This window comes from Gambusia affinis, linkage group LG11 (genome assembly GCF_019740435.1).
Source record: "Gambusia affinis linkage group LG11, SWU_Gaff_1.0, whole genome shotgun sequence".
NCBI classification, from domain to species: domain Eukaryota; kingdom Metazoa; phylum Chordata; class Actinopteri; order Cyprinodontiformes; family Poeciliidae; genus Gambusia; species Gambusia affinis.
This window is the reverse complement of record NC_057878.1, coordinates 7784075-7810353: the sequence shown is the minus strand read 5'-3', so window position 1 is coordinate 7810353 and position 26279 is coordinate 7784075. Positions and strand designations below refer to the sequence as shown.

The 26279-nt window shown below is 40.4% G+C and overlaps 1 protein-coding gene across 2 annotated transcripts; it reads right to left on the bottom strand.

Moving 5' to 3' along the window:
• trappc10 (trafficking protein particle complex subunit 10) lies at window positions 1-25868 on the bottom strand. 2 transcript variants are annotated; one of them, XM_044132860.1, is made up of 23 exons: window positions 25683-25868; window positions 21063-21144; window positions 18253-18388; window positions 13557-13756; window positions 13054-13249; window positions 12831-12942; window positions 12469-12716; window positions 12231-12377; window positions 10918-11032; window positions 10480-10556; window positions 10229-10320; window positions 9985-10125; window positions 9588-9697; window positions 8617-9149; window positions 7813-7954; window positions 6819-6977; window positions 5837-6066; window positions 5344-5444; window positions 4443-4566; window positions 4038-4202; window positions 3715-3895; window positions 2561-2755; window positions 1-1691 (listed from the first exon to the last, which is right to left on the bottom strand). In XM_044132860.1, exons 1-23 carry the CDS (start codon window positions 25741-25743, stop codon window positions 1444-1446), a joined length of 3795 nt encoding a protein of 1264 aa, XP_043988795.1. In that variant the 5' UTR covers window positions 25744-25868; the 3' UTR covers window positions 1-1443. The 2 variants fall into 2 exon arrangements, with proteins under 2 accessions (XP_043988795.1, XP_043988796.1); XM_044132861.1 differs by lacking the exon at window positions 25683-25868 and adding an exon at window positions 25134-25236.
• Window positions 25869-26279: the final 411 nt, after the last annotated feature.

The following is a 26279-nucleotide window of genomic DNA, read 5'->3' as shown; positions in this document are numbered from 1 at the left end:
TTCAATGTTTTGTTTCTTTTTGTTCAGTACAGTTGGCATCAAATATCCTTTTTAATTTCAATCATTATGTACAGGTCAGTATGTACAGAGGTCAGAATACAGCAGAGGGTCAAGGGGCAGGGCGGAGGTCGCCGACATTCATTCTTTCCCAAGGAAAAAAGAAAAGAAAAGACGAAAACAAATCGTAGAGTTCCTCATTTCTCTCATTGGATCGTCGCGGATCAGCAGCATGTGTGCATAGGACAGGTTCAGCGACACGCGTGTGCACACAGCAAATACATGTGCACATGAAGACAGAGTGTACCGCACGCTGGCTGATCCCGCTGTAGAAGTCTGCCCTGATCTCACACACACACACACAGACATACAAAGACACACACACACAGACACACACACACACAGAGCCACAGCAAAGCAGAAAAAACACACACCGCCTCATCAGTCTAAGCTTCTTATTTTCTCTCAGGGTCTAAATGAGACTTTTGAGTTGATTTTTAGCTTAATATAGTAGAAAAAAAAAAAGTCACTGAATTCTCAGGGGTATTTAAAGACTAACTTTTGAACACTACAAATTGAACTTGAAATATCCGTTTTATTTTTAAAAGTTAAAATTGAGCTTTTTTTTTCCCCTCTCATTTGTTATTAGTTCAATGAGAAATGACTTATTTTAATGGAACATCAGCTGGAAATAAAGCAGCATTTACTCAAAATGGACCTAAATTTAACTGCGTAACTTCCACAGTGTGTTTTTAAAAAAAATCAATTATTATTATTATTATTATTATATTCAGTATTAGGCGTCGTCTCTTTACTGTTACTACTCCTATTAATCGCTCAGGGCCGTAATACCTAAATCTTATTCTCCCGCTTTAAGGTACGTGATGAGGAAACACTTGAGAGTAGTGGAGCAGAAGAGTCAGCGAGGATGAGAAAAGAAATATTTTAACTTAATTGTAGCGATGGAGGCAAATATCTCAAACACACATAAAGCCCAAAAAAAAAAAAGGAGGTCCAGAACGTCACTTCTAGCAGGACACGCCCACTGAGCGTGACGGCACATCAGTAGCAGATCATGGCGTACAAACATCGAGAGCTTTGGTGCGACATGAGACAATCAGGAGTGTTTTCCTTCAGTTCAAAATAGCAACGACAGGCGCAGATTTGATTCTCCAGTTCATATATATATTTCTATATTTATATCTATAAATCCATTCAATGAGATATGTACAAAGTATGGCAAGGAGCACGGTTTTATTTCAACTCGTCGTCGGGTGGCGTTGGCTCTTCACTGCGTTTCCGGTGAAGTGAACGTTTCATGCGGAGACGGAAAAGGGGAGGAGGCGGGGGGGAGTCCGCGCGTCGGCGGCGTTCGGCCCGGATGAGCTCCGGAGTTCTCAGAGGAGTTCGTCCAGAGAGGACAGGGAGGAGTCTTCACCCCCAGGGTCATGTGGCGTTGACCTCCATGATGTGGTCGTCGGCGGTGGGCAGCACCAGCACCTGCTGCGAGTGGCTGTTGTTGAACACCTGTCCCGCGCTGAAGGGCTCCAGGCGCGGCATGGCCACGCCCCTCTGCTGCTGGTCGCTGCTGCCCACCGAGTGGACGCTGCCGCGGCTGCGGATGCTCGCCGTGTCCCCCTGGTCGTCCAGCGACTTGTCCAGCAGGGACAGGCTGTCGTTCTCCACGCAGCTGTCTGCGGGCGGAGGAGAGGGGAACATTAAAAAACGGGTCAGCAAGAGTCGGAAAATGAACAACATCCTTCCTGCTGAATCAGTAAAAAAAAAACCTCATAACTCGAGCTGGATGATAACAGATCTGAGTTTGGATTTTAATTTATTCTTTTTTTTTTTTATGTTCGCTTCAGTCGTTTGTAATTTCTTTTGTAGAAAGAAATTACCAAACGCTTATTTGAATCCTCCCTGCTGTGATTTGAATGGAGGAGTGTTAGGGATCCTGCTGTGAGACTTTTTGTTCAATTACAAGATGATGTTAGCTGAGAAAAGATGCAATTTTACCGCCTTAAAAGTTGTTTGCACAGTCGTTTCAAAGTCCTGATACTAGCACTGTGAAGCTGATGTGTTAGAAGAATAAGTGTTTCTTTAACTGTAAAACTTATCCCAATGTATAACTCCACAAGAGGCTCAACAATCCTCTGTAACAAAAAAATAAATAAACCAAATAAAGTAGTAAAATTACTACTTTCACTTCTATAAAGTCTAATATTACAACATTACTCTGGTAATATGATGATTTTTATTCTTGTAATTAAACAAAATCTTGGCCACTTTATAGTAAAAATGACCTGAATTCAAAGTACAAATAAATAGAAGCTTAAAGCTTCTATTGTAAACTTATCGTCTCAAGACAAGATGACAGTTCTTAAATGTGCCAATATCACTCTGAACTACACAAAGGCAAGGAGTGCATTGGTGAGGGAAGAAGGAAAAAAAATAATAATAATCCAGATTTTCTAAAAATTAAAACCCCAAAAATTGGATTAATTGCTCAAATGGATTAGATTGGTCTGGTGTTTCAGAGGCTTCACTTCCTGTGGGCTCTCACCGGGGTCCGGCTGGATGGCCGCCGCAGCGTTGTGAGGGAGGTACTTGAGGACTTTGATTCTGGGGAAGGGCAGGTGACCAGCGAACAGGGGCATGACCTCGATCTGCACCTTGTGGGTGGCGTTGACCCTGAGAGGCATCAGCACCATCCCTGAACTCTTCCCACACACGGCCCAGTTGCTGCTGCTGTCGGCCACTGCGGACACAAACACACGGCGGTCAGCCTCCGTTCAAATGTTCCCCTACAGTGGTGGGTTTATCGGTATTATTATTTATGGATGTATAATTGGAGGTTTATTTAGTCAGATCACTTGTACCATGAAACGATCGATTCTCAGAATCCAGTCGCTTGCAAACATTTTTAGTGCGTCGTTTTTTCCACGTGTCGTCATCAATTATTCGGATGATTAACTGGATAGAAAAATTTAAATTCTATGGAGATTTTTCAAACTCTTAAGTCGTTTTTATACATAATTAGATATTAGAAATGCATCAGAAGGTCCAAATTCCATTTTAAATAAATAAAAATAAATATTTTTATGGCTAAAATGCAATAGCAGCGTTCCTGTTATTGTGTACGGCTGATCATTTGTAAATTATTTGATTAATTTTTGCATTTACTGATTAAAAGTTGGATGGCAAAAAGTGCGTAAATCATTATCATTTTTAGCAGGATTTGAACCATGTGAAGCTAAAATGCTGCCACTTAAACGGTTACGGGTAAATCATATTTAAAAAGATATTGTTTTTTAATCTTAGATGCAAAATCTATAATTTTTTTTAGAGAGTTTTGGCTCACTTACTGCTCTGATGGCCTCATTTATGAGTCTGTATACCAAACATAACGATTAATTGATTGTTAAATTAGCTGACGATTATTTCAAAACTCCATTAACCACCATTAATCTGACTAACAGTTTCATCACTAATCACTTCAAACTTCAGCATATTTACTAGGGATTTTATGTGACAGGCCAACAATGAAGTGAAAATGATATTCGGTTTGCAACCATCAGCTTTAGTGTTTAAGGAAAGCAAAATCCAAGCTAATTCACCATCATCCGATTCATGCCGCTTTTATTTAGATGACAAGGTTGTGTTCTCCTTGAGGGAAAAAAAAAAACAAAAAAAAAAAAAACCCTGCTGCCGACTCACCCTCATACATAAGCCTGGTGGTTTTGAGTCCATCCGTGTCAGTCTTGCTGTCCTCGGCTACCTCTCCCTCTGAGGGCTCAGTCAGTCGTGTGATGCACACCTCCAGCTCGCAGACCAAACCGGAGCGGCAGTGCTGCTCTCCCGCGGGGGGCAGGATCTCCGCTCTCACGCTGTACAATGTCTGGCAGCGGGAAACAAGAGGCCGGGTCGTCATTTTCTCTTTCTGCAATCTTTATTTGCAATAGTGACCGTACTACTCGAGCGTTCAGGCCACAGGAGGAACAAGAAGCAGAAGAAGATGAAGAAACGGCTCAGTGACTCACAGTGACTCTCTCCAGCTGGAACTGGTAGTGGAACGGTTTGAAGGCAGAGCTGTCTTGGTTAAGCGGACTGAAGTTGGCAGAGAAAACACACTGTAGACACGAGGGCAGGTCGTCCTTCCACCTCACCTCCCACAGGCAGAACACGCTGTGCTTGCTGCACAGAAGCTGGAGAGAGGGTGGAGGAAGAAAGCACCATCAACAGATGTAAGGCGTCAATCATGTCCAGGTCCTGATCCTCGGACACTTCTGGAAATGCTTTCACAAAAAGGACTTTCTGATCACTACAAAAGTCTGAATGGGGCTTTTGGCTTAGCAGGATAACTTGGCTCATGTGTTACAGACTTTATATGGGAAGTTGAACTGTTCTTCTCTCTGATTGCAATTAAGAAAAATCTTCTTTCTCACCTGATTTGTTTTAGTGTTAAAGGATTGTAGTTCCAACGATGAGTGTTGCTTCTCTGTCAGTTTCAAGTCTGCCAGGGTGAAGTTCATATCCGACACGTTCTGCACACACACCTGGATGTACTTTCTGTGGCGTCACAGGGGACAGAGGTAAAGGTAAGTCCAGGAGAATGCAGAATTCAACGCATTTGCTATTTTTACCAAAATATAATCTAGGGCTGAAACGATTAATCGGATTAATTGTGATAAAGGGATTGCTGAAAAATCTGTAATCAGTTGCTAACTGGAGTATTAAAAAACTGTAGAGCAGGCCATTTGCTAAAAGAAACACAATCAGAGCGGAAATTATGTTAAAACTGTACAAAAATATTTACATTTTTCATATGAAATAATAAAAAATAAAAAAATCGTCCTTTTCTGTATATTTGTTTTACCCAGAAGTCCTAGTGTCAGTTTTAGCTTCGTCTGCTTCAGACTCATCAAAAAAAATAAAAAAAGCACTTTTCGCATCCAATTAATTGTTTAATCTAAAAAAATGAATCACCAGATCAGCCATTCACTATATTGATGTCAAGTCAAGAGCTGAGCTTTTAACAGGTATTTATTTAGCAGCAGATGCATCCTTTGCTAAAGGAATGATGTTCTTGTATAAGGCAATACAGTATTTATTTTCTTATTTAAAAAAAAAAAAATTATTATTTGATTATTGGCATGTAATAATGTTCTAATAATGTATAAAAAAAAAAGATTAAATGAGAAATCTGCAGAGTCTTTACCCGATTAATCGTCAAATAATAGATAGAATAATCAAATACTAAAACCATCATTAGCTGCAGCCCAAACATAATCCCATAAGCATTTTCATCTGGATGACAGATTATTCTACGATCCGCGGCTGCCTCACCTGTTGCCAGCGGAAAGCAGTGAGTGTTTGGTCTTGAAGGGGATGTAGAAGGTAAGGGCGAGCAGGGTGGAGTAGATCGACCATGGACAGTCGATAGACATCTGTGGACAGAAACTGCACTGTTGTAAAAAAAATAAAAAACTCGTCTGGTTTCAGACTACGTCGTTTCCTTTCCACTTGTCATCGTCTCAGTTTCTCAGAGTCACAGACATTTCCTGATTAAATGCTAAAGCAACACCGGAGATCAGAAAACACCTTCGGAACTCTAATCTCCGGTACCGACGACCCGCTGCACACGTCTAGATTGAGTTAAAAGAAGAAACTCTGGTTTCGGCGCGACTCTGCCGTGTTAATTTGAGCATGCTGCATTCAGTTTCTCAATCTGCAACAACTAGGAGGCCATAGCAGCAACTTTATGTCCTTGAAGGAAATTCACACTCCTGCAGCAGAGCGCTAGAAAAAACACAAGAACATGAAGTGTTGTGTTCCTCACCCTTTGGTCAATGGCGGTCATGGGCGTGTTGGGATGACTGTAGCTGCGAGGTCGATGGCGCACTTCCCCGTTGGTCAGCCTCTCGTTGGCCGGCCGCTCGGACCCGGACGGGATGATGCACAGAACCTCGAGCTGGAACTCCAGAGCGTGGTAGGGCGGGGAGGGAGGTAGGCTGATGCTCGTCACCTTTTCAGACGACTGGATGGACAGGACGCTTTCACCCACCAACTCTAGTTAAAAAATAAAAAATAAACAAGAGAAGTTAATGACAAAGTGAAGGGAGTTTGACAAAATTTTAAAAAATCTACAACTTCAGGGAAAGAGAAAAAAAAAAAAAAAAAAAAAAGAGTTAAGAGACTTTTCTGAGAAAAAAATCCTCTAATGCAAAACCTGTTTTTGAAAAAACATCGAAAAGAGAGAGAAAAAATAAAATCTATCTGGGGTTGATGCTGTTTTTCCCAAAGCAAAATTCAAGCATTTTCCAGGTGAGTTTTTACATTTTTCCAGCACCACACTTTGGAGATAAAAACAATACAAATGAACTAAAAAAAAAAAAAAAAAAAAAAAAAAAAAGTCAGTCTCAAGTCATGATTAACAGATATCATTTATCACTGTTAATAATAATAATGTCTTCTTGTAGTATTCTAAATAGCAGGCACAAACTAAACTAAAATAAAGCAAAATTGCATGTTTTGAAATGTCTTTCACACATATGCTATACACCTGAGTGGTCCAAGAACGAAACGATAAAAACAAATCCTTCGGTTTCAGTAACTTTAACATGTTAAATATTTATTTCAACTACACAAATCTGAATATCAAGATCAAGCACTTTCCAAACCTTGACACCACCTAGCAAAGAATTCAAGCATTTACCAGGATTTCTTGCACCTGTATGCATCTTGTATGATGCTGGAAAGGACCGAATCAAATCTAAGAACATGTTAAACTGCATCAGTGATGAGCAGCTGTTGTTACTGACCCGCCTCTGGGCTGCTGATGCGGGCCGTGCAGCTGGAGGAGGGCAGGATGGGCATGGTTTCCGTGTTGCTGAGCTGCAGAGCGTCCCCTTTCTTCACAGTATAGTGGCCTGTCAGCAGGGTGAATTTCACCAACTGAGGCATCCCCGCCAACAGAGGCTCTGAAGACACCAACCAGAAGCACAGTGAGCAGGAGAACGACATGACAGAACGCTTTTGGCCTCGGTGGAACCAAAGCGTGAGTTAAGAGTTCATTTCATTCTGCAGAATGTGAATTTTTAAAGCAGCCTGTTCACTTAGGACAGTGTTTCTGAGACTTGAGTTGCTTTAGCAGAAACCAAAAATTATGTTCTGCACCTTTAAATATAAAAATAATCTACCCATTTCAATCAATTACATGTATTAATTGTATTTAAATGAATTTAATCATTTAATTAAATACAAATAACAGCTGTAGACGTGTAAGCAGAGCATCATTCATTCCAAGTAAAGTCATAAAAAACAAGGGACAGTTCTGACTAACTGAGTCGAGTCCTACCCCTCACCGCATAGAGCCGTTCAAAGGAATCCAATCGGTAGTGAACGATACATCAACACTCAGCAGCTGTAACTTAGCTTCCTCTGATTATATAATATTCCTGGAGTCGTTTTCTTTCCAGTGTTATCTGCAGCTTTTCTTTTGAGTAACCCGGTTTCACGCCAGTTTTCCATTGTTACTTTTAACACAATCCTTCGGTAAGCTAGCTGTAAGCGTCGCACTTTGAGCTGACGTCACGGCAAATAAACGTTCGTTTACATGCAGTAACTCGTGGACCACTAGGGGGCCCCCGCGGAGCACCAGAAGTACGGGCACCACAGTTCGAGAAAGACCGACTCGAGATGATGTTTTAAGCCGTCTGGTTTTAAGTTTCATGAAAATAACTACTTATCTGAAAACATGTCTTTTAGTGTCTTATAGCAGGGGTTGGATTTTACTCATACAACATAAATTCAGACCTGAAAGTGGCTCCACGGTGAGCTGGGGCTCCTGAGAATATACTTCATATCGGACCGATGGGTAGATATGAGACAGCACAAACTGCACTTCACCCACTGTGGCGCACAGCTGCCGTAACATGTAAGTCCCCGGCTGTCCACTCTGTGGAGCAAAATCAAAGGAAAGCAGAGAATAAATGGGCAAAATGTGGAGGACCGAGAAAACGATGAGCTACATCTCCCATTTTGATCAAGATTGTTTTTTTTCTTATGAAAATATAATATTGTAAGTCATTAAATTACTTGGAAAAAAGTTGTTTTATTGATATTGTATATTTTTGAAATCCTGACCAGCTTGGGCCATCCGTGATTCAATACTAGGATGCTCTACATTCCTCATTATAATTACAACTTTTTGTTTTGCATAATATTATGACTTTTTCTAATAATATTACAACTTTATTCTCAAATTATTAAGACTTTATTCTCGTATTACTATGACTTCTTTCTTGTTGTATTACTACAGCATTTTTATCAGTGTTACAACATTTTTTGTATTATATTACAGTCGTACTTTATTCTATTAGAATTATGACTTAATTCTTGTACAACTTTTTTTTTTTAAATCAACATACTACTTTGTTTTCATAATTTTTTTTTAGCTTGGCCCCAATATTCTGTTGTATGAATTTACATAAAATGACTGCCTTCTCATAATTTACTTATTTATTTTGTAGCCGGGCCTAAATACTCTGTCGCATGAACATACTTTTAACATAATTTATAGAAGTAAATGTTCAGAAGTGAGACCAAAAGCCTCCTTACGGGTGCTGTGAAGGTGATGCTGTTGTTTCCGGGCTCTAACGTGACATTCTGCACCTTCAGCATCTGTCCTCCTTCCTTCATGGCGACAGCGGGCGGGCTGACACAGTTGGACGTCTCCGGCGTCGAGCCGTTTTCACGGCGGCGAATGATCAGGTGGGTGTTTTTGCACACCACTCCTACGGAGTTGAGAGAATTGTCCGAGGGACTCCTGTCCTGAATCTCGTCCATTTCTAGCGTGGGACCAGCAGCCGCGGAGGAGGGCGGGCCTGCTGACGAGTTGCCCTGTTTAAACTCTACCGTCCCTTGGTTTGTGTTCCTCAGCGTCCCCTTGGACCTCCCGTGAATCCCTCCGTGATCAATGTCAAAGTGAATGCTAGCAGCCAGCTGCTGAATGCGCACTGAAACGGGCATCAGGCACCTCAGAGTGAGCTCCACCTGCAGCACGGCTCCGGAGTGCACCGAAGCGGCCGCTGGGTGGAACTGGAGCCGCGTTAGCTGAGCAAAGACATTCATGCTGAGAGTCACTTTGTGAGCTGCGGAAGATGGGAAAGAAAATACAAGTGAGAAGGAGAAGCTTTTGTACTTTTTAATAACTGTACGCCACTGAAATCAGTCCTGTTCAGAATATACATGCAGAAGAAGTTGCTTAATCTGTCCATTTGCAAAAACCAGGGGTTCACCGATTACAGTTGGCCAAAACTGATTTACTGTTGTACCTCCAGAAGTAACTCTACTATAAATGTCACTAATTTGTTTCCTCACCTTTGCCTTTCTGCTTTCTGCCTACACATGCTGAGATGTTTGCATTAATGAAAACTCAACTGAGTGTTTAACAAACTAATTTCATTAGATTCCAAGTTAAAACAAAGCAGAAAGAGACGTTTAAATGAAGGCACCTGACCTGTTACAAACTGATTAAAAACACACCAATGCACTTTAATATTTTTTCATATCCATGACTGATTACTTACATTGGTTTCCGGACCTGCCAGCAAAAGTGAGAATTTCCTGACAAAAGTGCTTCCTCTCCTCCGTGGAGAGATTCACATCACCGGCCAACAAGGCACTGGTTTGCAAGTAGCTGCAGTTGTCAAGGAAACCACATAATAAAAAACGCCTGCTTTTAAAGGTGATCTTTCTACGTCTAATGATCCTACCAAAAACTTGTCTAAGGGTTTTTCCATTAATTAGATGTGCATAAATCTTTACTCTTGCAAATAGACATAAAATCATAAAACACGGTGGAGGAAAGCTTTACCTCCACGGGTCAATAGCAAACGGCATTTGTTAATGCTTATTGACACGATTACCAAAAAGGCAGAAATAAGTGGTGTGTTTTAGCCGACGTTAGTCACGAGCCAAGGATACTCTTCAGTTCTGCCCAGCAGTTTCTGACACTCAGCAATCTGCTTCCTGGTGTGCGTCACAGGAAGGCTCCACCCCTCCGATACGTACGACTTCAAAGCTTCCTGCAGAAACGTTTCCGCCCGCTCGGGGTCTCCCTTCCTCCTGTCAAAGACCCACGCAGACGGGTAAACAAACATTTTTCTGGTATAACCGCACACCAATCTACATAGTTAGAGTACATTACATCACTCCCAAATGTCCTTACATGTAGAACTCAGCCAGGCTCTTCCCCACCAGCCTGGCGGAGCGCTGCCGGCCGATGGCCTGGTACATTTCCATAGCAGCATGAGAAAGTTCCTGATGCAACAGAGAGCCAACAAGGAGGTGTTGGAATGGAGAGAGAAAAAATTTGATCCAATGTTTCAAGGACGTTACGTCAGAAAATATATCGATGGGACAACTGGAGCAGTATTTTCCAATGAAATACACCAAGAGGTTAGACTGAGACGGACTTACAAGATAGTGCCTTTCGAAAGCCTCCACGGATGACAAGGCTTCTTTCAGCTTTTTGTAAGGACTCTGCAAGCTGTTGACTGTGAATAGACATTTGAGAGAAACAGTGTTGACTTTCTCCAATTTAAACCAAAGTCAAGCAGGTTTTAATTTCATTTCTATAACCAGGTATTAAGCTTTCCAACAGCTTGTTTCTTTTTTTTTTTTTTTTTTTCAAATTGATAGCCGAGTTAAAATAACGAGCTGGAGAGATAAATAGAAGACGTCAAACTCTTCTCCCGAATCAGCTAGACTGAATCTAAAGGAGGCTCGCTGGGCAGCTGCTGCAAAACAATGTAAAAAAAAACTGTCCCAATTAGCAAATAAGCTTAACCCAGAAATTTAAATTATATATATATATTTTTTTAAATCTCAGTGCTACATCTATGGGTCCAAGCTCACCGGTTTCTGGCCTCTCATCCCCGAGTCCTGCCAGCAGATCCACGGTCCTGTTCAGGTCCTCGGACGTCGGCCCGTTTTTTGACACCAGGCCGCAGAGTTCACCCAAACTCTTCAGCTGCATCAACAACAACAAAAAAAGGGGATACTTTTATTGTTTGGGTAAATTTTTTTTTTTCTTCCCCTTTTTACATTTTAATCAAATAACAACAAAAATGCTTCTTTAGTCAGTAAGAATTTCGCTCTGCCTCTGTAAAACAAACTAAGAGGAACAGATAGGCTTTCATGACTATACAGAAAAAAATATGCTCAATTGTTACATGTTGTTTGTAGAGATCGAAGATGTTCACAAGTCCCTCTTCAAGGTCAGGTGTCAAGTGTATCACCCCAATTCAGAGTTGAGCCCAACGTTTCTAATGGCCGAAATAAACATTTTCTCATCAGATCCACGTGCAGAGATCTCTAACACCAGATCTCTGCAGGTTAGGATTTCAGATCTATACAGTTCGTCCTCGGACCAAAATTGTTACGTAAAATTTGATAGTTAAATTTTATCATTTTAATATTTATTAAGCTGTCTTTTAATCATGTTGTGGTCAATTTATCACATAAAAACCTGTTAAAGGCTGATTTATATTTGGAAAAATTTTCAAATGTAATATCTACATAACATTTATGCTTTAAGAAAGTGAATAAGACTATATGAAAACCTATTATGTTAATGGTGAATTTCTGTTTGGATCACGCTTTGCAATAACTAAGTATGAACCTGTTTATCCCTGCCTTCATACTGTCTACATATGCAGCACTAAATATGCTTTGGAGGGTTTCTTCTCATTGTAAGCTGGAGGATTTCTGATAATATTGGAAAACCATTTTGTAAATACATATTTTAAATCTTTGTCCTCAATTCTAAATAGTTAATATGTTCAAAATTTATAAAATAAACAGAATAAAAGATGCAATGTGTAGTAAGTAAATAAAGGAGTGTTTGAAAGAGGAAAGCAGGAAGTGCTTTTATTTTGATGCTGCTAGCCTAACGGCAAGAAAACGTCAAAGGTAAGTTTTGTTTCCAAGGAAAGAAAAAACTTGAAAATTTTTTGCATCATTTTACATCTCTCTTAAATTATATAAATATTTTTCTTTTAATCTGTCTCTCCCCATCTTTCCGTCTTCACCTACTGCGTCTTCTTTGTCTTCCACTCCAACTGCTACGCATCTTTACCAAACTCAGTCTGATAAATTCCTCACTCTTATGGTGAACGAAAGACTAAATCATTTATACAAATATGTAAATATCTAGCATTTTGCTTCACCTTGTCTGTAGCGTAGACCCAGAGTCCCACAGTGTGGGAGCAGTTAGCAGCTAGCTGTGCCTGATCACAGCAGCCCTCGATCCGGTGCAGAACCTCCAAGCAGCTGAGAAACACCCAGCAGTCCAGCGCCCCGTCTATCACAGACACCTGCACGAGGTCGAGAGCAAAAGCGTTTTAGGAGGAGCTGTGTGGCACAACGGCGCGTAAAGCCGTGAAGAAGAAACCGGGCTCAGTTTACCTCCAGCAGGCGCAGCTCCTGCACACAGTTGTGGAGCAGCTCTAAGGCTCTCTGCGTGACCTCCCAGGGTCTCTGCAGGAAGATCAGTAAAGTGCATTGCCGAGAGAACAGGTAGCTCCTCATGTCCAACAGGCTGGCCTCTCCGCGCTGGATGCTGTCCCTCTTCTCCATGTCGATGGGCCGCCGCAGCAGCAGGCCGCTCCAGTTGCGCACCGGGGCGCAGAACGACCCCAGCCAGTTGGCCGTGTCTGCGGACAAACACAAGCCGGTCGAAAATAAAACGACGCCCAACTTCTGGTTGTAAAAGTGAGGAGAAAAAAAAACAAAAATAAAAACCACATGGACTGGTGGAGACAACTCACCTCCTGCGCCGAAGTTCAGGACATACTGAGTGAAAAGAGCGTCAAGTTCGTCATACTGGACCAAGGCGTCTTCAAACTGCTGCAGCATCTCAAACACAAAGGCCAGCTCCTCCTGGACATTCACAGGCATTAAAGAGGCTGAACATGGACATGAATGACAGAAGAACAAAACAAAACAAAACTCCATCTTAACAGATAGACATAGTTCAATACGCTGGGATACCTGAACCATGAAATATTCACAGAAGCTCCAGCCGGGCTGAGTGCGTTTCTCTCGGAGCGTACGCATGTCGTCTTCAAACCGCCCGAGGTTTTTGGTGAACGACATGAGGAGGAGAGTGCGCAGCTTCAACAGGAGGGAATTCCAGGACTCCAGGGACCGGGACGAGTCCTTCAGAGGGTCCGACAGAACCACGCACCTGTTTATAACAAAAAGAATTTGATACATTTGCAGGCCAGCTGGACTAATTCTGATTCTACGACTGAAGAACTGTCAAGAAGGAGAAACAAGCGAGCGCTTCTGCTCAAAAATTTAAAGGATGAAACAAAAACCCCAAACGTTGTCTGTGTTGACAGGACAGAAACAGAGGCGGAAGCTCAAAATGTGAGCGCAACAAAACAAGGAAGTGTGGATTGACAACGATGGGAAGTCGATGCGCCACCGTTTCTCGTTTTCTGACTCTTTTTATCTGAACCGACCCGTTTGAAATGGAGAAGTTTTCCGACCTGTCGTTCTGCTTGTTGCAGAAGTCGCTGCGGATCTTGTCCACGATGGACGAGCGAGGCAGGATGTTGGGCTTGTTCTTCTTCTTGGTGTCGTTGGTTTCCACGACAATGATGACCCAGTCCGCCGAGCTGTGGCTCCGCAGCGTGTTCTGCCAGCGCATCATGTCCTCCTTCACTGAGCTCTTGTACGTTTCCGTGTCCTGCACGAGAGGCACAGATTTCATTAGTCAGGCGGTCAGCGGATGTTCACTTGCGCTAATCGGCCGCATCGTTACGACCAACAAAAAGTGATAGGAAAAACACAGATCGCTTTGCAGTGATAACTGCCACCAAATACTATATATTTTGTTCTTGAGGGACTGATTAGATGTGCGATGAGGATTTATCTAAAGAGATAAATCCTCATTTACATATTATACACTCTGAAGAGTGTATAATATGCATTTTCCAGTATATGAATTTGAATTTGCACAACATGTCAAGGAGATGCTCGTTTCTGTTGCCTGTTACGCCCCTTCTCCACCAGCTCCGCTTGCTTTCGGAGCTTTTCCACCGTTTTTTTTTTTTTTTTTTCGGGGCTGGCCCTGCTTTTTAGGTCAGGTCTCTGAACGGTTTGCTCATTTCTAAAAACTCAATATTTGGTAGAGACTCCTTTTGTATGAATTATTTGATCAAATTTATATTGGGGACCAAAAACAAAAGCTTCATGTCTACATATAGATTTAACAAAAACACCAAATGAGTTGGAGTAATACATTTAAAGGATTGTGAAAAATGTGTTTTGTTGTGCATCTTCTAAAGCAGTGTCAAAATAATTCTCTGTTAGCATGAACCATCAGGAAAAACAAATGTGCGCTGCCATTAGGGATTGTGCATTAGAAAAGTTAAGCTAATTGGACAGCGGACGCAACAAAAACAATGCTGCTGCGCTTCTCTGAACTAAACCCACTGCTCTGTAAACGACTGATCTGAATGTTGTGACCGGGACTTCCTGCATCCAGTACCGTGACTCGGCAGATGCCTCGGGGCGGCGTTTGCTCCAATTTCCTTGGAAGAGCTGGAGGGGTTGGATATGATGATATGAGTCACTTGTTATGTAACCGTCGACCGGGAGGAGGAGAAACGGGAGCCTCGGAGATAGTGTTTTGAAACTGAAACAAGCGAGCTGCAGTCTGCAGAGTGCTGCTAAATGTCTGCGAGCAGTTAGTGAGGATCGCAATACGATGTTGCGGAGCACAAAGTTAATTGTGCAACACAATGCATAAAAATGCGTTTGCTTCTTTAAGATCTGCAGGCCTGGGAACCTGCAGATGATTTTAATTAACGAGATGTGATTAAACCCGCCTGACTTCCCAGCCACTGGGTCTCATGTTTGTGCTGCTCCCTGGTCGGATTGGAAGCTGAATCGGCGTTTGGTTTTAGCAGACGTAGGTGCTCGTGTCACACAGATAAAGCGGTTTCTTATCAAGTTAATTGGTGTCGCTTTGAAGCCTGCGCTGTCCACAGCTCAGATAGGGACACAAACACACCTGTTCCTATCAGCCCTGGCAGGAAAGTGAGGTGAAAATGTGCTTCGTCTTGGAGAAAAGCAAATGGCAGCGGCAGACGTTCCAAAGCACTGAAAACTAGAATGGTGCAAATTACCAGCTTTTTATCTTCTCTAACGGATGGCATTATAAAAAGCCATGTAGACATTTACAGCTGTGAATTAAGCTGTGACATAAAGATGATTTAAGAGATGTAAAATGTCATACAGAAATGTGAAAAAGTGAAACACCCTGAGTTGGTTGAAACCGCAAAAACCTGACTGGTCAGCCTGAATGCAAGGGCAAAAACAAAAAAGATCTTTGCAGCATCTTTCAGAAGTATTCACACACCTTAAGCTTTTTCACATTTTTGTCACATTGCAACCGCCTTTCATCACATTCTATGTATCTTACTGGGATTATAAGTGACAGACCGACACAAAACTTTGCATATTCATGCAGTGGTAGGAAATTAATTCATGAGCATCAATATTTTTATTAATAAATCCTCCCAAAGTGTCTGCAAGACGCCTTGATGTGTTTTTCTCTACCTGCTTTGCACATCTAAATTTGAAATTTTTCTCCGTTCTTTAGAAATTTAGCAGAGGTTCTGTTAGACTGGATGACAAGTGTGTCAGTAGCTGCATTTCCATTATAAAACCTTTGTCGGTGTTCTGCTAACGTGAAAGAAAAACACAGTTTTACACTAGCAGTGTTCCCACTAAATAAGAAATGCAAATAAATCCCATGTGATAAATCACCTTTTTAAAAACATTCAACAGCACCATGCTCCTCTCCATCACGACTCGTGTTTCCATTGTGGTTTTACGAAATACAACGACTTTGATACACCTGAAAAAGCATCTGCTCCTAGTGCAAAAACGTTTCACTGAAAATTGTGATTTATTTTTTTAACAATTGACGTGTTTCCATTAATTAATTAATATGCTTAAGCTAAACTACTCCACTGTAGCTCTGCTTAGTGGTGGCAGCTTGTTGGAAGAAGCAGCTCCTGTTTAAAGGCCTTTGCACCCTCTACCTTGTTTTCTACCTGTATTTATAATCTCCATTCAACTTCCCATCAACTCTCAGCAGCTATGAACAATTTTCTGTGGGTGGGGGGCCACTGGACAGCACAATAACAAAAAAATCAACTGCGGCATCACAGAATTATGAGGGAGTATGGATGAGGTTCAGTAAAACAAATCAATTTGAAATAAAAAAAGAAGAGAAAAAAAATTTGTATATCAATTCTCACAATATTAGCAAAACTACAAGTCTGCCATTGTTTTATCCAACCAAAATGAGCCGCTGAAACTCACTTTGGCTTTTCTGTTGACTAATTTTGGGAGGTGAGCATCTCATTCTTATAAGCTTTAAAGTAAATCGCAGCTTAGGTTTATTATTCCGACACGACAGGCGTAGCTGTTGTGAAACGTCATGAGTCACAAGCTGCTGACAGCACTTCCTTAACTAAACCGAACGCTCAGTCAGCAGCAGGAGGTTCCTGCCTCCCTCTGTGTTGTTCTCCACTCTGTGGCCCCGTTACGAAGGGACATGAATGCAGGCTGACAAGTGGATAAACCAGCGGCAGAGTTGAAAACTTGACTTTTTCTATGTCGTTCAAGTCACGACTGCTTAAGTCATCAATGAGACAGACACATTTAACTCTTTTCACAAACACTGACAGTCAGAAAGGTTTCCTGAAAGATGGACTGTAAATTCCGTGTCTGCGTGTTTTGCATACAGACCGGTCTGTGACACATTTTATTCTAGGACTGAAACGATTCCTCAAATGATTCGAGTTCCTTGATTATTAAAGTTCCTCGAGGAAAATTTACCTGCCTTGAAGCTTTGTTAATTAATGTTTTATTATTATTTAGCGCACCGTATTCCGGCCGGAACATTATTTGCTGCGCAGCGCTCTGACTTCCGCCTCGGAGTTGTTGACGAAAGCAAAGTGTTCGCAGCATAACGTCCCAATTTTCAAGTTCGGCCCGTGGGGTTTTTATTGATTGATGATACTGCCCGGCTTTTCATCGTTTTTCGGGGACCAATAAACATCCTTAAAATGACTGGCGCGATGCCTGGAGTACGGCAGCCTTTCTCCTCCGGGAGCTGCTGGTTCAGAGCGAAGGGCAGGAAGAGCGAGAGCTGCATGAGCATTTATACAGGTGAGCAGATCGAACGAACACGGCGGGCGGCTGAGTAGTTGATGCTTACAGTGTCAGTGTAGTTTTACGGACGAACCACACAATAAATTTCATAACATCCAGGTCTCAACAAACAGGTAGCGGAGAGCATCATGGCGGTTCATGGCTGGAAGCTGAGTTTCTGAGTGTGACGAACGAAGGTGTCAAATCTCATTGCTAACATCGACACAAAAGCTATAAATGGACGGGCAAGGCTTACCTGTCCAGTCTCCCGTTTTGGCAGGGAAACTATCGTTTTTTCATCTCCTTTTCCCCTGCTGGGCTCCCATATTAGCATTTTCCCGTAAATATTCCGTATTTGTAGAGCTTTTCTTCAGGTTGACTTAGAAAGTGAGCCAATATTGTTACAGGTTAATTTTCTAGACTACAAAGAAGTAACTGTTGGGGAAGCTCAAATATGAAAAATTTGACTGATGTTGATATCCAATAGTAACACTGGCATTATTATGCTAGATATACCAATATTTTATCAATTTATCCGATAACTTGATGAATTGTAAGAATAATCGATAGATTACTCGATTACTAAAATATTTGTTTACTTTATGCAGATAGTTGTTCTATGTTGGAGCGTAAACAACCACGTCATTCCTCCCATTTCACAAAGTGCTAAGGACTTTATCAAGACCCAGCAGCTGAGAACTGCTAAAAATAGGCTTTTTATTGTAAGACAGCAAAGTAAAAAGTTTAGAGCACAACTAACCACAAGTCCTCCCACGGGTGTGCCATGCTCTCTGTTGGTGTCAAATATTAATTTTATTAACCAATAATAATAATAATAAAAAAAAACAGAGAACAAGTCCTTATTCGTTTTTTTATTCAATTACAAAGTTCCAAATCTTAAAGCAAGAGAGGAATATGGAAGAAATTATAGCAACTGGTCCTCAAAATAAACAGAGCAGAGTGTGTGTGTGTGTGCGTGTGTGTGTGTGTGTGTGTGTGTTTGAGTCTACTCACACAGCAGTCGGTCCAGTAGATGTGGAGGAAGGGGAAAGTGAGAAGAGCCTTGTTGCCCTCCTTGGGGAGCAGCTCCTCCTTAAACTGGACAAAATTAGCTTCAAGGTGGATCATTTTTGGTGCGCGGCCGTAAGTCCTGCACAGCAGACAAAGCAGAGTTTCACGGCCTCATTTCACTTCTGTGGCAATGAAAAAAGCAAGACGTTCGTTAAATGACAACATCTGATGATGGTGATATACCATCGGAATCGTCACTCTGTCTGGCTTGTCTTTAAAATATTACTCTATAAATGCTTAAAGGTTTGATTAGCTACTTGTCTCAAATAAATAAAAACAACCACAATTTGAGAATATTTATTATGTGCAATACCTCTTTTTGTCTCTAAACTGTGAAACGATGAGTTTCTGAGGACTTCCCAATCCGACCCAGCTACACAACCCATTTTCTTGTGCACTTTACATCATTTTGTTTGTCTAACATGAGTTCTCACTGTTTTTCATCCTTTACAGTGACAATAATTGGAAAACAGAGACTATAATGGCTGCTGCAGCTTCCTGCCTGTGTGGGGCTTTGGTTTCAGAGCGATCTCTGTAAAGAGCAGCTGAAACACTAGTCCTTCAATTCTACAACGTTCAAACCAAAGTCAGTTTTTGAAGGAGTCTCTGCCCACATTATTACCTGGAACCACACTGAAATATGTCATGTGCTGCATGCTCAATGATTCATATGAAAACAGAAAGTAAACAAGCTAGCATTAGCATTAACAATATTGTTTTACAGACTGGAAAAGCATGCAAAAGCAGCAGGAAACAGTCATGGTTATTAAAGAAGTCTTTTTAAAGTCTTTTAACATATTAGTGTTTCAAATCTGAATCGTGAATCTCTATTCATAAATGATGTGTTTGCTAGCATTCCTTTATTCCTTATTGTTCTTTCAAACTAATGTCATTATGAATGATATACTGATAAAAATAAAAAGGACATAAAAAACCCAATGTGTTGTTGTTACTGGCAGCAAATGCTTTCGTTCTTACCACTTTAACCAGAAGTGCGGCAAAACTAGTTTTGACCACGCCAACATAAATAACTTCAGTGTCACAATCATGCAGACCACGTTCAGTGCAACAAGTCGGGTTCATAAAACTCATGGTGAGAGAACACCGGCTCCCATATTGGCTGATCTCAAAGAAACTCATGCCTCATTTGAACACTGCATTTTGTTATTACAGCTTTGAAATCTGAACCCTGATAAGGCTGAAAACTAAAAACAGGTTTCACCACTTTTATTCCAGTGTGACGTTGCTTTGCTTAATTGGCCTTTTCAAGCCATTCTCATAGGAGCCATGTCTTGATCCGAGCCAGTAAACTTCTCTTCAAGAGAAGCCCAAAAGGCTACCAGATCGGCAGTCCAATCCTTAAAACAACAATGATATGTACAACAACTAGTAAAAATAATATGCTGTTTTTCCCCCCTATAGCAAATAAACTGAAAGACAACATCCTGCAAGCCTCCACAATATAGCATTATCCAAACAGCTTCCTATATCTTTTAAGTCTAAATGCTGCAAACTGTAATTTGTCTGTGACACCAGTTAGCAGAGAGCTGTCTACTTTGTTAACCGCGACCTATAAAAACACTAGATACAATCTTAATATTGGGTGCAACATCAGTGTTGGTTGGCAGACAGAGGATGAAGCAGCTACATATATTACGTTGAACTACTTGTTGGTACTTTCAACATTAAAAAACTTGCACAAATCTAACTTGCGATAAGCTTGAGTTTCTCTTATTGAAAGCACTAATAGCATCCGGTTGTTGTTTATGCCTATTGGTTATTCTACTGTGACAATGGGCTTCGTTCTCAAGTCAAAACATAAAAAAATAATAATAACGTGCATGATATAATTCTGCAAGAGGAACTGTCACTATTGTACCTAAACTCAATACATTTTAAATATTTTTTTAACAATTTCCACAAAAAAAAATGCTAAAAAGGTTCAAAATACTTCTATTTTTATGCTCACTGCATCATTTGTGGTTCACTGAAGGCAGAATGAGCGCTTATCACTTCCAATCCCGAAAAGATTTCCTCAGTGAGCAAATCTTCCAACACCCTGCTTCGTTAACCTGCACCTAATTGAACGTCTACAGCTACTCAGACTCTGCTGCCAGATAAAATCAACCGAGTGTGTAACATGTGCTGTTCTGAAGCATAAACGTTGCCCACAGGTTACAAATACGCTAGGTGACTCCAGAAAATGAAACAGAAGAAGATCCAAACAGCATACATCTGCAGAGAGCAGTGTCTATTTTATGGAGTTGTAAGGAAAGCGAGCTAGCTTCCTGAACAACCAACTCTATCCTCCTTTAAGACCACTGAGTTTGCAGTAGGGGACATTTTGTGACAAAAACCTGTAACAAGTAGCTTTACGGGTTTCTTGTGCACTTTACATCATTTTGTTTGTCTAACACGAGTTCTCACTGTTTTTCATCCTTTACAGTGACAATAATTGGAAAACTTTGTCAGAGGAAAAGTCCTCCAACATAACTGACCCTCCAGAGCATCAATAATAAACATCTGTCAGAAAGTAACAAGGGAGCGGAAAGGATCTCTGACCTGACTTACATCAAGTTTTCCCACATGAGCAAAACTAAAAAAAAACAAAAAAACCCAAAACAAACAAACTCTCTTCACCAACTGTTTGGCTAAATCTTTTAACACTGGACTTTCTTATTCTCTTACCTATGACAAAAGACAAAGAAAGACGCTCTTTAAATGTTTTGCTCATGGATTTAACCAAAACTCACCTCCTCCACTCCATTGGCTCCCTGGGAAGCTGCTGAGCCAATGAGGTGTAGAGAGACGTGAACAAGCTCTGGTCTCCAGCACCTGGACGGACAAAAACAAAACAAACAAAAAAACTGAGAAAAGTGTTTGAAGAAATAGGTTTTATTCCTTCCACTTTTTAGACATAAAGAATAATTTCTGTTAGTAACACAGGATTATTGCAAAGGAGAATTTTCCTAAAGATAAAGCAAACACAGGTGGAGTGAGAATCCAAACATGCTAAACAAGCCTTTCAAGAATATGCAGTGAACAGTTACTTTCCAAAGTAGTGGGTTTAGTTTCGCACCAGATCACTAGATACGATCACTCAGCAGCCTAAAGCAAAAATTTGGAGACACTGACACCCTTTGCAGATTAAAAAACAACTCTGATTACACATGATTATAGAAACCAAGCAAAAAGACACCTGAAAGTATCAAAGTCTCACGCAAACTGGCAGAGACAACTGTATAATGGGAAAACATACCAGTAGATGGCAGTAATGCACCGATTTGTTGTTTGCAAACCCCCATTAAAACTTTAAGAGGCAAGAAGAAGTCCACAAACATGGATGACAATCAGCTTCATCAAACGTAGTAATAATATTCTTTTTGAATTAATACATTTAAAAGAACAGGCTTTTGCAATAATTTTTTTTCCCCATTATTTGAATTTAATTGCTTAGCTATTTGTAGAACGTGCCAATGTTTTATCCAAATTAGCAAAGAAATCGTCAGTTGCAGCCCTGCAAAAAAATATAACCAGCAATACAGAACAACATCCACGTCAGTACTACGCATAAAATCTCTGCATTTTTTTTTTTCTAAAAACAGTAAAGGCGAACAAAATCCCCCTATCACTCCCTCGACTTACAAAGCTGGTTAGCTATATAGTTCGACCTAGCTCTATTGCTAGGTCGAACTAGCAATAGAGCTATAGAGCCAACATCAAACATGTTGATGTTTGCAATCTGCGGCCCGTGATTACAAACACCAACATGGTGACTATATAACCGAAGTGGGCTTCACTCTATTCACAATCTACTACTACACTGCAAAAGGCGACTTAATCCCTCCTTGAAGTGTTTTGTGAAAGGAGCTTATGACTTGACTACCTTAGTCTTGAGCTTTTTAATCTTTTTATCCCGCATTAAACAATAAGAAGCATCACCAGCTATTTTACAGACAACAAGACCTTGAATGTACAATACCTTAATAATTAGTGTTATCACGATAATAACCATAAATGTAATTATTCTGCTTCCATTTCAGAATTATCCGCTACTTTGTGTTGGCCTTAAAATCCCTTTAAAAGTCTACAAGAACTTACTTACTTACAAGGAGCTATGCAAGATAAATCTGCCCATTCATGAAGTAGCTGCTACAAAAACAAAAAAGCTGAGGTTTGAACAGTGTGTAGTAATGAAAACAATTCAGCCTTAAAAACACTAAACGGACACACACCTTCCAGGTCGGTGCTCTCTTCTCATTCAAACAGTCATCAAACCAAACGGGTCTGTAACAATGTAGACATAAAAAGCACTCAGGTTGTAAAAACCATGTGTGGAGCACCTGATGCAGACTTACAGGCTTTACACAGCGCCATACATTTCAAACAGGACAGCTACATTTCCTTCAGTTCACATCTACAAAAAAAATTTTTTTTATTGTTATATTGCTTAAAACAAACAGAGACACCAAAGTCCTGTAACAGTTTCAATGTGGACGGTTCACACTCCCAGAGTTGACCTTGGGCTCTGCTGTCACATGAAAAATTTATTTTACAAACAGAGCTCAGTAGTAATAACAGGGATGCCCCAGATTTACATCAGAGTCCTTAGCAAAACACCCTTTAGTTGCCATTTTAAAACAGCCAATTCTTAACTAACTTCAGCGTGCCACTTCAACAATTACAGCAGTAGAGTCAAATACAAGTTTAGATACAAGTGGCGAAGCTACGAGCATTTCTGGTCAAGTGTTTTCAGAACATTATAGAAGCTTTTTTTCAACAGTGTTCAAATCTTACTGGACTCTGGGTCAAAGTATGTTTCTCTGTGAGGACAAACAATTAAGTTAAGTGGTGGGGGGGGGGGGGGGTTACAGTATTTATGTGGAGAATTTAATACTGATGGAGCATTGTATTCTGATGAGGAAGTATAAACACTTGAGGCTACTAAGCTGCATTGAGATACTCATGCACTCATATCACCCAGGAATATAGTTTTGTCATTATGGAAAAAAATAGAAATCCCAAATAGCGCCTAGGAGCAATTTCAAAGTTATGATTTCACATGTAGACAAAGCTTCAGTAAATATTTTTATTTTATTTTTGAGAAATAAAATACCAAAACCTGTACGGATCGTTATCCACACAGAAAACAAACTATGAATCACAACACATGCTGACAGAATACCTGGCAGAGAACAGACTATTTAGTCAGTTTAGTATGAGTCTGTAAAATCTGATACTGTAAATCAGAAAACTACCTGACTGTAAACACTGGTGACCAACAACAATGATCCGTTCTTCATTTCTTTTAGAAAGGCCCTCCTTCTGTAAACTCACACCAAACACAGAGGCTTCAATAGTCGATGTCCAAATACAAACCCAATTCGGCAAACAGGTTTGAGATCCAAGTCCAAGTGAACCTCTAGGCATAACACACACGAACCGGCTGGATCAGCGTCTGACAACTGTGACCCTAATCTCGCTATCATAAGGCTGAATTCTCTACATGCTAATTTAGGAAAAGCCTAATTTACAAAACAGAAGTATGAAATGATGCAGGGCTGCAGCGAGTGATTATTTCAGTAATCAATTTCCCTGACGCTTAATCTGATAAAAAAAACAAACAAAAAAAGGCATATTCTGCTGATTTTTCATTTAACTACTTACACTTATTTCACACAAAATTTAAAATATACATATATATATATATATATATATATATATATATATATATATATATATATATATATATATAAAATCAGCAAATAATTCAACATTTTTTAAAATAAGAAACTAAACATTTTATATACATATTATTTCTTTGGTGTATTTTTTTGTGTGTGTAGACAAAGTTTATAACAGTTACAATAAGAAGAAACAGTTTTATTGCCCCCTTTTTTCAGAAGAAAAAATCTAACCATTTTGAAATAATAAAAAATGCATATTTTTATTGCAACCTATGGTAAAACCAGTAGGATTTTTGTTTAAGTCCTCACATAAAAATTGTGTCCCGGGGTAGTACTCTAATGAGGCCTAGAGTCTGGCAGTTTTGAAATTGCCATTTTCAGAAAATTATTTATTTGTTTTAGGGCTGCATTATCTTGGAGAAAAACAGACATTGCATTTTTTTTAACCCAAGAATATTGATATATAAACTTATTTTCTTATTTCCTCTCTTTCTCATCTGTCTATCACTCTGAAATATTAAGCATTTTGGTCTTTAGTATCCAATGTGAGCATGATTTGAGACTCTGGCTGGCTGAAATATATGACATTAGCATGAGAAATGCAAGTTCATAACATATTAGCCAGCAATTACTGAACTCCAAATTGTCATTTGCACATACTGATATTGTCGTATAGCCCTAATTTGGTCCATCTGTAATAATAATAATAATAATAACAATGCAGATTTATTAGCAGGCATAGCAGTATTCAAACTAGCTCAAGATGAGAGAATTAGAAGGACCTACAAGTCAAACCACAAAAAAGCACAACAAAGTAAATGGTGTTGATTGTGTTTACATTATGAAAAACTAGCATGAGTTCTTAGCTGGGAACCTGGGCAGATTCTGATCTCTGGTTGAATTATTGGTGCCTGTGTCGTTCAATTTGTCAGTAAAATTGATAGCTTTTTCGCTGAGTTCCCTAAAACAGTTAATTTATCAACGAGGTCACCAAAACTGAGACTGAAAAAGGAAAGAGCCAACTAAGCGCCACCTGAGTGTTTACTTGATTATCCACAGGCACCATGTGCTTCACATTTCCAAATCTGTCACCATATCCCAGTAGCCTATCGACATGTTGACTTTTACATTTCTTACTCTGATTTCCAGTATTTCTGTGTACTCCTGGTCCAGCGAGAGAGGCGCTAAAAATGGAGCAGTCTGCGGTGAGAGAAGCAGCTGGCATTCTCTCCTAAAATAACCCCTCTAACAAGCTACCAGTAGACACCCAGAGGTTTATGAATGGTAACATGGCCTCAAACATCATGTGGGGCGACAGTGTCCCAGCTGCAAACAGAGAAAGCAGTCGCAGGATAGCAGTGAACAGGACGGTCTCCTTCAAAAAACTGCAGCAAATAGACGTGACGTTTCTATCCTTGGCTCGGCCTGTTAAAACAGCGAAGCTACTGAGCTAGCTGAAAGAAGTCCCGTGTTTTATGAGGTCGATTTGTAGACAGCAGCCGAGTGCTTATTATACACGTATTAAAATAGGACAGGTAGAAGCGAAGTCGCCACATAGACAAGCAGCGTCTCCAAGCTGAGGGTGACAGCCAGCTCAGCTAAAAAGAGCTAATGAATATAGCTAGCAGGCTAGCTGTCAAGAGAAGGAAAAGTAAAGCTGACCGTTTCGTTTTATCAATCACTTACATGTTACAATCGGCTTGTTTTCCATGGTATAGATGACTGGCTTTTCCTCTTGACTCTCCATATGTTTTAAGGGAAGTACTCCATGAAAATAACCTCCAAATAGGGCTTTATTATTAGGAAGTGCCTCTTTGTGCAGCTCTGTTGAATCGGTGGGGCCTGCGTCCCCACTGCACCTCCGGGAAGTGCGTAAGCCCTGCGTCATTAAAGGGCCAGTCTGACATTTTTGTTCTGGTGAAGGAAACGATGACAGCAAGCGAACATGAAGAAATTATTTTTGATTAGAACACGTATACATAAAAAGACTTCTTAAGACATAGCTGCAGTTGTTGTTTTGCATATAAAATGCCCTATAAAGTCTAAAAGGTTTAATGAAAGGTAACTTAGAACTTAAATTGAACACAAGAGAAAATATATAGTTTTTTAAAAAAATTAAAATTAAATTACAGTATAAAATTAAATAAATATAGTTCAGAAGATAATGTGTCCCTTTTTTAAATTTGAGCCCCTGCCCCTCCATAGGTCTCTGCACGGCCCTGCCTTTCAGGGAACCAGTTCCCTGGCTGGCCCCGTGATGTCCAATCCACTAGATCACTGAGC